The 12,232-nt window shown below is 41.7% G+C and overlaps 1 protein-coding gene across 1 annotated transcript in view; it reads right to left on the reverse strand.

The window, feature by feature from the left end:
* Positions 1–6,702, reverse strand: part of POLR3B (RNA polymerase III subunit B) — a 103,509-nt gene extending 96,807 nt beyond the window's left edge. The window contains exons 1-4 of the mRNA XM_019446669.2: positions 6,416–6,702; positions 3,660–3,692; positions 1,041–1,097; positions 787–851 (exon numbers count right to left, since the gene is read on the reverse strand). Of these exons, the coding sequence (XP_019302214.2) occupies positions 787–851; positions 1,041–1,097; positions 3,660–3,692; positions 6,416–6,487 (227 nt within the window). The 5' untranslated portion in view covers positions 6,488–6,702. The remainder of the gene's footprint in view (positions 1–786; positions 852–1,040; positions 1,098–3,659; positions 3,693–6,415) is intronic.
* Between the last annotated feature and the right edge of the window lie 5,530 nt (positions 6,703–12,232).

A 12,232-nucleotide genomic window follows, 5' to 3' on the forward strand; every position in this document is an offset into this window, starting at 1 on the left:
CCCCCTAAGGCACTTATTACAAAAAGAAAAATAGTAACTTTATAGTGGACGAACCTGCATATACCATCTTAATCAAGTGAAAAGTTAAAACCACCAATAGTAAAATATGCTGACACCTGTACCCTAATATGATGCAGTGAGAATGGCATGAAACGTTACTTCTGTGCCAAAAATGCACAACCCAATCGAATCATGAGCAAACATCATACAAACTCAGACTGAAGAGCTTCCTAAAAAACGCTGGATCAAAATTCTTCAAAAGTGACAAGGTGATAAAAGACCAAGGAAGTGTGAGGAACAGTCACAGGCTTGGGGAGACTAAGGAGAGACCTGAGAACTAATCATCACGTACAGCCCTGGACGGAATCCTGGGCCTGAAAAAAAGACTTGAGCGGGAAAACTGGAAATAAGACATGCAGATTAGTTGACAGTATTATTATCAGTGCTAATTTCCTGGGTTTGCTAATTATGGTATGGTTCTGTATGATGTTAATATCAGCATAGGCTGCGCGCAGGATAATATGGAACTCTATTACTTCGGTAATTTTTCTTGCAGTTCAATATTGTTCTAAAAAATGTTTAAACCTTAATAGTTTCAGTACTTCTCAACCATTAACTCTACTTGTTATAATTAGTTTACTGATTCAAAACTGAGCACTTGATAATTACCTCCTTATTAAACAGATAAGGAGAGTTATTTTCATAGCGTTTTGGTAACAACCACATTCACTTTAAAAAATGTTAGACGTAATCAAAGTAGCAAATCAAGAGTAGTTGATTCCTTACTTCAAGTACCACATGGGGTCAGCATCACTTGTAACCTTTTCATTGGCTTTCATTATCTTCTTTATCTGTAGGGAAAAGAACACCATTAGGAATGTCTCTAGCTTAAATCAATTCTCCTCTCTACTTTTTTTTTTTAAGTAGGCTCCACATCCAACATGGGGCTCCAACTCATGACCCTGAGATCAGAAGTCGCATGTTCCACCAACTGAGCCAACCAGGCGCCCCTCTCTCTACTTCTAGGCCCTGCTGCTTACCTCCACATTAATGAAATAGTTGAATGAATCTATATGCTGTTTCACGAGGCCTTTCACCTAAACAGACAAAAAATAAAAAGTAGGTTAGTGACAAATTAACACCCTATGTTACCGACTCTAACCACAGATTTCTTCAGATTTTTCTCAAAACCAAAGACAGAAAAAAAAATCCATGAATTTCACTTAGAATTTTACACGTATGTGTCCTCATTCCATCTCTCCCCCATCCTACTAATACCCCTCAAATTTTCCTCCTTGAGAATCAGCCCGACACTTGGAATTCAAGATAGGAATATCTGAATATACCTAACGACTCTCCATAAGCTAACAAATAAGGCAAGATTTTCTCTGCATACTTTGAATTTGCAGAGATACTACATGTCCTGCTACTGAAAACACTGAAACAATAACAAAGACTCCAAAATGTCAGAATTTAAAAGGACCGTATGTATTCTCTTTTTTTAGTATTAATCTTCAAGCACAATTGAGTTCAGCACTGCTAGAACATTCCTAACACATAATCATAGAGCCTTTGCTTTAATTACACTTCCTTTTTGGGATCTCACTGGTTTACAAAGAAACCATCCCATTCAGAAGCAGTCCTAATTATTGGGGGAAGAAATTCAACCTTATGTTGATCTGAGGTCTGCCTTCCTCCAGTTTCCAGCCCTTGGACTTAACTGTCCTTCTGGAGAGAAAGGCCTGCTCTCGAGAGTCTGTTTATTTACTGTAACTCTCCTTCATGTTGTCATGTCCAGGCCAAACAGGAACTATTCAACTATGTCTCACATGCACGCTTTCCAGACCCTTCGACAGCAGATGGCCTGCTCCTGGGCACGCTCCAGTTGGTCAGTGTTCCTCCTAACACGGGCACCCTGAACTCATGGACAATGTTCTCAACAGTCTGACCAACACACCATGGGGCCACTGCCTCCCTCATTCTGGATATTACACCACCACTATAAAAAAATCAAGGCCACCTTACAGACTCATCAACTTAAAACGCAAAATGTAATTTTTATCTTCGTAAAGCAATGCTATTAAGTCAAACACACCCAATCCGGTACTTGTACAAAACTAAGTATGTTTGTCCCTCTTCACAGGTGCCATCCCAGCCCAAGAACAGAGCCTTGATTCTGTTGACCAACAGCACTGGCAGCCTCATAAGCTTTGTGTTCCTGTCTCCAGTTATATACTAAAATCATCATACCTTTATTCTTGGACAAATAAATGTCAAGGTGGTGCGAGTAAAGGAGAATCCCAACTTTGAATGCATGAATGAATGAATGAACGAATGAATGAAATAACCAATCTTATGTCTGTATTGAACCCTCTATCTCTTCTTGGACCTTGTGCCACCAATTGTGTCCTCTTTTTTTGAATGATAAATCACCCTTTCTCCTCTGCTTATGTATAGTTTCTTTAAAAAAAAAAAAGTTATAACTAAAAAAAGGTTTCCCTTGACCTTATTACAACTTTATTTCATTCTTGGTCACTCTTCTTAAAACCTCTCAGATAGCTTCCTATTGCTGTTAGAAGAAAAGCCAAAGTCCTTAACATGGCTTTCAAATCTGGTCAGAATTCCGACCCTGACAGCTTCCCCCGCATCCCCTCCCAGCACTCTCCCTTCTGCCTGTAACACAGAACTAAGGCAGATAAGACTCTACTCATTTTTCAAGTCTCCATTCTTTCATTTAACATGCTTTCAACACCCATCCACGCTGTAGTAAACCAGCACTTGATTTCTTACAGCCAAATAATAGTCCACCGTATGGATAAACCATATTATTTATCCATCCATCAGTTGATCGTCATTTGGGTTGTGTCCATTTTTTGGCCACTATGAACATTTGTGTACAAGATTTTGTGTGAAGACGTGTTTTCATTTCTCTTGAGTAAATAAGGAAAATTGCTGGATCACATGGTAACTCTGTTTAGCCATTTGAGGACCTGCCAGGCTGTTGTCCAAAGCAACATTTTACATTCCCACCAGGAAACTTCCAAGTTCCCCACATCCTCATCAACACTTGTTACCTTTCTTTTTGATCACTGCCATCCTAGTGGGTGTCAAATGATCTATCATTGTGGTACCCCTTACTTCTTAGCATAAGCTCTTGAAAATTGAATTAGATCCTAGACTAACCTTATATTCAGCGGTCTCTGTGACTATCCACTCATCCGTTCCAGCCAAACAGACTGGTCATTGGTCCCTACAGATGCCGTGGAGGCTCCACTTGAGCACTTGTATCAAGGCATGCTCTCGGTATTATACCTTTTTTGCTTGCTTAAATCCGGTCCTCCCGAGATGTGGTTTATGTCTCACCTCCTTTGGGAGACCTTCTCTGACCACCTGGAGCATCACCACTTTTGCCAACACCACTGTGCTACTGCATATACTACAGCCTTTCTCTAAAATTAGATTACCACTCATCCAACTAGCACCTTAGACATAGGTTAAGTCATGGTCTAATTCCTTGTATTTCCAAAATATAACAAATCACATAGTTGTGCAAAGTCAAAAATTATTAGTTGATGATAAACATTTAATCTTTGAAAAAAGATGAATTTGCCCTTTTTCATCTGAGAAATAACCACTAGTATTAAATATTACACAATTACCTTTAAAAATGCTGGAAGCAGCCTCCATTTTTCCTGTGAAGCAAAACAAGAATATCAGAACTCTGTGGCTGCAATCACAGTATTTTTACAAGTTATTTTAATATACCAAAAATGACTTACTTTATCACAGAAAAAGAAAATAAATCAAAATGAAAAGAACAATTTTAAAATTTTAACCACTTTTATGGAAATCATATATGTGTATGCACAAATATATATATATACATACATATGTATATGTATGTATACACACACACACACACACCACAGATTTCTTAAACAGAATATACTTTAATCTCTTGATGATCCAAGCATTCTTCATACTTTATTTTATTCTCAGGACACCTCCTGAGCAAAAGACAGGTCCAGCAAAAAGGGGTGGCAGGGAGTGCTCAGGGAGGGAAGCAAACAATCTGGAGAAAGTAAAAAACATTCTTCAAGAAAGAGGAGACGTGGGGGCAGGGGATTTGTGGAGTATATAGATCTGTATCTTCCTCTCAATTTTGCTGCAGCCCTAAAACTACTCTAAAAAAAGTTAGTCTACTAACAAAAAGAAGGGAGTCAGGCAAAACTAATCTATGATGACAGAAATCAAAAAGTACACTTGGAGGAGGGGTGCCTGGGTGATTCAGTCAGTTGGGCATCCTACTCTTGATTTTGGCCCAGGTCACGATCCCAGGGTCTTGGGATCAAGCCCTGCGTTGGGCATGGAGCCTGCTTGGGATTCATTCATTCTCTCCCCTCCCCCTTCTCCTTTTCTCAGTCTTGAATAAATAAATAAATAAATAGTAAAGGTGCTTGGGCTATAAACTCAAAAGGGTTCACAAGGGAACTTTCTAGGGTGATGGAAATGTTCTAGATCTTGTACTGAGTGGTAATTATTTGGGTATACATAACTGTCAAAACAAATGTAACTGAACACTTGGTATCTGTACATTTTGTTGTATGTAAATCTATAATGAGGAATGAGAGAAAAATCCAAAGTAGAGTAGAAAGATCTCAGGGCAGGATGGAGAAAGTGGTGGGAAAAGAGGCTGGAGAAGTAAGTAAATAGTGACCCGACTGAGGACAGCCTTATAAACATGGTCAAGACGTTAGATTTTGCCCTACGAGCACAGTGCAGAGATTGAAGAATTTTAACCAAGGAAGCAATATGATCATTTAAACTAATGGCTCTGGCTACAGAGCAGAGAACAGGTTGGAGTGAGACAAGTTGGCAGCCTAGGAAGTAGGACAGGACAGTGGTTCCAGATTGGACAATAGCAGAAATGAAGCTTCAGACTTGAATGGGTTTACTAGGCAGGAGCCTAAAGATGTGATGGTGGATTGGACACAGGGGGTCAGGAACAGGAATTTTTATTCCTGAATCAGAAGCCTGGAACTGTGGTTCTGGTCCCTTCACAGCTGTGCGAAGTCAGGCAAGATTTACAAATCCTCTAAGCTTATTCCTTCAGGTCTTTGAAAAGGCAGTCTTTTCATCTTAAGGATGAAGACTAAAATCAGACTGGCAGAGTCCAAAATCCAGATCAGCTACTTAACAGCTTTCTGACACTGGATTAATTATGTAACCTCTCTGGGCCTCCAAAGTCTTTCATTGGCAAAATGGGTGAAAACAGTGCTTATTTCAGAAAATCAGTAACACAATGCATATTAGGCTTAAACAGAACCTGCCACATAGCAAGTGGTCAGTAAATGCTGGCTCTTACTATTAACTCTTAAAGAGTTAAAAATCCAGTATTGCCTGATGATCATCAATGTGTTGTAGGCACTCATGTATTGAATCTGACAGACTAATCATAACCTCATTAATCGGTCAAATAAATGTAAAGAAAAGATTACAATCCAATAGATTCACCGATCATGTCACTCTCCGGCTTAATCCCTTCAATAGCATTTCATAGCTCCTTTGGAGGTCTATGAAAAATCAAAACCTTTCATAATCAGGACCCTCGCCGACCTATTTTTCATCTCTCTTCCTCCACTTTTCTTCACTCTAATACTACCGTAGTTCCTCGAAAACATCAGGCGGTCTGACCTACTATGTCACCTACCAATATTCAAGTGTCCTGTTCTTCTACCTGAAAGCTTTCCCTTCACGATTTCTCCATTTCCCCCATTCCATGACGGTAAAGCCTCTGAGGCCCAGAGGGTTTACATGTGGTTTTCCAGAAAATAAGACTACGTCCACAGCTGAACTTCTCTAGACAGCTCACTGGAGGGCAGTTATCTCTAACTTCTGATACACAATTTCTTTTTTCAAAGTGTTGTGAGTAAATTTCCAGGGCGTTTAAAATACTCCTAAAGCCCAAACTTGAATTCCAAGTTAAAAGGATTACTAGCCTGGGATTCAGACGATTTGCTTTCACCACCACCGGCAAAAGCGGGACCCCACGAAGGTGGCCTAAGCTCCCTGGACCTCAGTGTCTCCTCTAACCCGGGAGCGTGCACTACGTCCCACTAGGTGGGAGCGAGGGCCAATCCTTCCCTGACACACACGACCCCTGAAGGGCCCCCACCCCCAACCCAGCCGAAGGCCGCGAGTGCGGGCGGCTGTCCCGCTCCTCCGAGCTCTGCCCCTCCACGTGCACTCGGCGGCCCGCTCCGGAAGAGACCCGCTCCGTCGCGCTGAGCATGCGCAGAAGCCGCCGCCGCCGCCGCCCCCCCCCCCCCCGCCCCCTCCGCCACGCGAGCTCTTCGGGCAACGCCTCCTGCGGACGCTCCCGGCCCCTTCCGCTCTCCGCGTGCCCAGCCCTCACCTCTACAGTGGAGATGGGCGCAGCCAGTTGCTCCGGCGTCAGGTTCCCAAACTCTTCCGCAAGCACGTCCATGCTGTGCTGCTCACGACGAAGGGAGAAGCCAGCAGAGCCGCCACGCCCGCTTTCGGCTGCCCCAAGCAAACCGCAGCGCCCGGTAAGAGCGATGCGCGAAGGCCTAAATGGTCCCCGCCGCGCAGGTTAATTGGTGGCGTGATAGAAACGTTCCGCCTGCTCCCGGCCCGAACCTGCGGTGGAACCCGGATGTGGCTGAGGCGGAGCTGGGAAACTGCGCCCCCTGGTGTCACTTGGAAGTCTCTGTCGGATAATGTTGACCAGGGGACGGATTTGGTGCCAATTATCCCATAATTCAGACCAGTAAAGCGTATTCGTTCTAATTGTTTAAACAGTTCAGAGAAAAGGGTAGACGGGTAATTTGCACAACTTGAGCCACGGCTGCAGAGATTTTTGTTTAATCCAATCCAAAACTACAGGTTGTATGGTATTGGAAAATAGGAAATTTAACAAATGCTTAGTATTAAGAGGTTGGTTAAAAAAATTATGTGCGTGTGATGGGATATTATACAACCATCAAAATGACATAAAGTGAGGGGGATTTAACTCCCTGGAGAGTAGAGCATAACAGGACGGTAGTTAAGGCTTTGTTATATTCTCGAAGGACTAGAGAAAAGATCAGGACGCAGAAAATTTTAGTATGAAAATATGACATTTTAAATCAGTAGGCAAAGACAAGTTATCCAATAAATGATGTCGGAATAGCTGATTAGCCATTTAGAAAAAAACATCTAAGTAAATCCTCTATGGATTAAGTGTATTCATAAGATTGAGGTTGTGAAAGCCTTCAAGGACAGCAACACAGAAATCCTAAAGGAAAATATTCATAGATTTGATAATATAATTGTAACCACAGTTTTATTCCATGAAAATGCAGAATTTTCTGAACATATTTTTAAAATTCACCATGAATAGAGCCCTTTAAAAACATGAGTTGGAAGAAGACAAAGGATTGATAGCCGTACTTTAGAATGAACTCAGATCAATAGAAAAAACTCCCATGGGAAGAGAACAAGGCAAAAGATATCAACAATTGTATAATTGGTGCACAGTTTCAGTTTGGGAAGATGCAAAAATTATGGAATGGAGCAGTGGTGATGGTTGTACAACATCATGAATGTACTTAAGGGCACTGAACTGCACCCTTAAAAATGGTTCTAATGCACCTGGGTGGCACAGTAGGTTAAGCATCTGTCTTGATTTTGCTCAAGTCATGATCTTGTGGTTCCTGAATTCAAGCCCCACATCGGGCTCTGTGCTGGCAGCTGGCAGCCTGTTTGGGATTCTCTCTCTGCTCCTACCCCACTAGTTTGCTCACTCTCACCTTCTCTCGCAAAAATAAATAAATAAAACTTTTTAAAAAATGGTTAATTTTTCTGTATATTTTGCCACAGTAAATTATGAAAATTTGTAAATACACAAATGCCGTTTTCTCATCGTGACTGTATAACTCTTTCACGAGGTTAATTTCCAAATTAGCTGCTTCAAGTAAGTTTCAGTGCCTGTATCTCCAAAGTATTGTGCTGAAATCTGAAAGTAGGAGAAGGGAAAGAAAAATTTTAAAGGTTAATTAAAAACCCCATTCTTGAAGATCTTATGCGTTCACTTAAAAGGACACATACACTTTTGTATCATCCTTGTGAATTACCAGAGAGCAACCTATTTAGAATCTAGGCTGGAAGGGACTGTGAAGTGATTTTTAGATGGCAGAGATCTCAAGGTTGGCTCAGATGTGTTGGCTTACTGCTCCAAAGTCCTCTTGGCTTTTCATTCTCAAAGTGATTTTCCAATTTTAGCATGCATCTGAATCACCTGAAGAGCTTGTTAAAACAACCTCAGCTTGGATATTAGGCGGGTTTGGGCCAGGGCCTGCAAATTTGCATTTACAGTAAGTTCCCAGGTGATGCTGCTGCTGCTGCTGGCCCAGTGATCACACTTTGGAAATCACTCTTTAACATAAGACATATCACTTGATACCATATCCTATGTTTATGCATCTAATTCTTTACACCAGGAGCTCCTGGAACAGAAACCATCTTGTCTGTCTTTGTACTCCCAGGTTCTAACTCACTGTTTGCCCCTGAATAAATTTTTGTTGAATAAATTATTTGAAAGAAAATAATGTAGTGAGTGATAATAAACTTGATATTGTATTTCACATTTAAAAAAAACCCTTGATTTGTTTGTTTGTTTCTCTTGAAAACAGGTGAATCAGGTAGCAGTGAACCCAGAGTCCACACTGGCAACAGCTGACACTGAGTGGTGTTGGGGCGCTTAGACCACAGCTGCTACAATCCTTGCAATCCTTCCCTTATTACCCCTGCCTCCCCTCTTTCACCCCTACCAGGTATCAGCACTTGCCCCCAGGTCAAACCGTGACTTCTGATTCCCTAGGGAACTGAATTTTAAAAACCATAAAGCCAGGAACAGTCTCCTGACTCTTCTGTTTTCTGCTGTCACATTCTTTTCCTGAGATATTAGTACAAAAAGATTCGTGGTTTGAATAGAAGGCTGGGCATTTGGGGAAGGGAAATCGCAGAAAGAAAAATGGCTGACATCTTGGAATATTGTACCATCAATTAAGTATATAGTGTTGCGGTAGCCAGATGAGAAGGTGACTGATGCGGTGGAGAAGTGGGTAAGGAAAAAGGGGCATTGGTTAAAGGACAGCAAAAGAAAGGGGGAAGCAGAGGTGTCCAAGCTGGGCTTCCATTTACTGACTGAGCATTTACTCTTTGCTAGGCATTGGAATAACCACTTCGTGTGCATTCTCTGATTTAATGATCAACCGCAGGGAGGTAAGTATGATTATCTCCACTTGACAGGCGAAGAGGACTAAGGTTCACAGGGATTAAGAAATTCGCCAAGCAGAGCTAGAATTTAAATCCATAATTATCTGACATGCTTTCAATTGCTCTATCATAATAGCACCCTGGATGGATGGAGTGGCAGAAGATATTTCAAGCAGAGAAAAACAGCATGACCAATGGCTTGAGGACTTTACATAGGACCACATTCTGGCAATTGAGTGTGATCTCCATAGGGCTTGTCTATAAGGAAGTGTCTGTAGGTGACACTAGAAAGATCCATTGGGACTGGGCCATTGTTAGCCCTTATGCCATGTTAAAGAAATAAGACCTTATTCTGAGAGGCTTCAACATGAAGACACTGTAAACAAAAAAGGATTATCCTGTCTTCAAAACCTTGATGCACCCAGACTGGGAGAAAACATGTGTGATCCTGGTTTCCAAACTTGAGTAAATTCACAATAGAACTAGAAAAGGCTAGAACAATGTTGGAGAAAGAATATGGGCTCTTCAGTCTGAAAAGGCAAGGGCAAAGAGGGCTTCTGTGAAGCCTATCATTTCATAAACAGCAAGGTGAGGGTGAACACGGGCCGAAACCTCTACTGTAATCTGAAAAAACAGCTTACGTTTTGATCAAGGGTGGATGGTCTGAAGCCTTTTGCTGCCTGACATGGCCACAAGCCCTTCTCTGAAACAGCCTTGCATTGTGTCATGGGACCCAACCATGCTGTAAGAACTGATTGGGTCAGGAACCTGCCAAAGACAGCCATGTAGGGGAGCTGACGTGGCCCCTACCCAGTGCAGGAGAGTAGGGAAGAGGAGTGTCTGTACTGACTAATGGCAATTAGACCCAATCACTTCTCTCCTGGGACGTTATTAATTAAGAGGTACCAAGAGGGAGGGCCGTCGCAGAAAGAAGTAGCGAAGTAAAACACCAAGGAAGCATTTGGTAGCATCACAACAGTGAGAAATACTTTTGATCGGATGACCTAGAGAAACCAATATAGCAAAAGGTTTTAGCGCACACATTCCAGGGTTAGACTCTTTGGTGGGTTTAAAGACACTGACCAGCTCTGTAACCTCGGACAACTTCTGTAGCTAATCTGAGCTTCATTTGCATCTATAGAAATAAAGATAAAGCCTGCCCTACAGGGTGTTATGCAGTTATAGGAGATCATGTGTATGAAGCGCTTAGGGTATTCCTTGCCATATGGTAAGTGCTCAGTGGCTATTATTATTTTACTTGAAAGAAAAAAGAATTAAGGGCACCTGGGTGGTTCAGTCATTTGAGTGTCCAACTCTTGATTTCAGCTCAGGTCATGATCTCAGGGTCATGGGATTCTCCCTCTCTCTCTCTCTCTCTCTCTCTCTCTCTCTTCCCACCCACACTCTGTAAATAATAAAAAATAATTATATTCAGATCCTCCATCAAGCCTGCAAGTGCAGCTGGTGAGACAGATTCCTGTGTTTTCTTTCTTCTTTTTAAAGCTTTGCGATAAATCCCTCGGTTCCTTCCCTTGAAATCTGAAAGACGCATAAACTTAGAAATGAACAAGATAAAGCTTCACCCCAAAAATAGAGAACAAGAAGACACAAGTCAGTAATAGCAAACGTACTTTCTAAAAGGTTAGATTAAATCATGGAGGATAAAGTCATTAGTGATTACCAAGTAAAATAAGAACATGTTGGGTTTGTCACTTTCCTTTGCAGTTGGCACTAAGGACAATAACTTCAGCCTTCTACATACCCTTGAGTTTCTCTGCCAATGACAATCTTGGGCTTAACGAACCGTGGTTCTGATGAGGTATGACAATTTCTGCTCTTGTGTACTTAAGTACCTGACCATCACATCTCACAATACTAAAACCTCCTGAAGCTTGAAAGAGATTTAGGACTAATAAATTACAGTTATTTTAATGTATTCTGACTACATTATGCTTCAGAGTTCGCAGATGATTTTGAATACATTATCTCATTTGATTCTCACAACATCTCTTGTGAGGTAGGGTAGGAAACAGAGGCTCAAGGAGATTTAAAAAACTGGCTTGAGTTCATAGAGCTATTAAGTAGAGGAAATGAATTCAAACTCCGGTCTTGTGATTCTCAGTCCCATGCTACTTTTACTAAGCCATGAATAGAAAATTTTGGAACTTAACATCCCCAGAGGTGGAACAGGTTGAACTTTAGTCTCGAGAAGGGTTTGAGTTAGAAATAAAAATATGTTGCACAAAGGTGGCGCACTCCACACCCATGGCATACTTTGCCAACCAGGCACAGAACTCTACTGCTCACCATGGATCTGGCTTCAAAATCCTCTCAACATGGCGCTCTGGAGAACTACTATTAAAAGATCAGAACGGGCACATGGTTTTAAACCTATTTTCATGAAAAGAAGATTCATGGGGCTTATTTAAGAAAGCTGGAGGGACCAGAGGTAGAGATTGCTAATGCTTACCAACATATCAGCCTCTTCTTCCTTGACCCATAATCTTGCCTCCCTTGCAGTTAGATGAGTCCGCATGATAGAGTTGTGGCCAATGAACCATGGGTAAAAGTGAACAATCCTTTTCTTTCCTTATCTTCTGAGGGAATGGAGACTTTGAAGAGCTAGGGGACAGCAGTCACAGGACGGTTGGAAGTTGGGCTTCTTCTACTACTGAATGGAGTAGCGCCTCCCCCAGCCCACCACCCTACCCCTGCTTTGAACTATAATTTGAGAAATGTGGGTATATGAGGCCACTGAGATCTGGGAGCTATTCGTTTGGCAGTTCATCTACACACACCAATAATGGTCGACTTCACATGCCGCTGCCCTTCCTTGAATCATCTTTTAGCATTATTCTCAGAGGCAATGTGGGATTGGGTGGGTGGTCACACACATTTCTCACATCCAAATTTTAAAGCCCTCACAAATGTATATTTTATGGATTTTTTTTCC

This window comes from Panthera pardus, unplaced genomic scaffold (assembly GCF_024362965.1).
Source record: "Panthera pardus isolate Hobbes unplaced genomic scaffold, ASM2436296v1 HiC_scaffold_6, whole genome shotgun sequence".
Taxonomy (NCBI): Eukaryota; Metazoa; Chordata; class Mammalia; order Carnivora; family Felidae; genus Panthera; species Panthera pardus.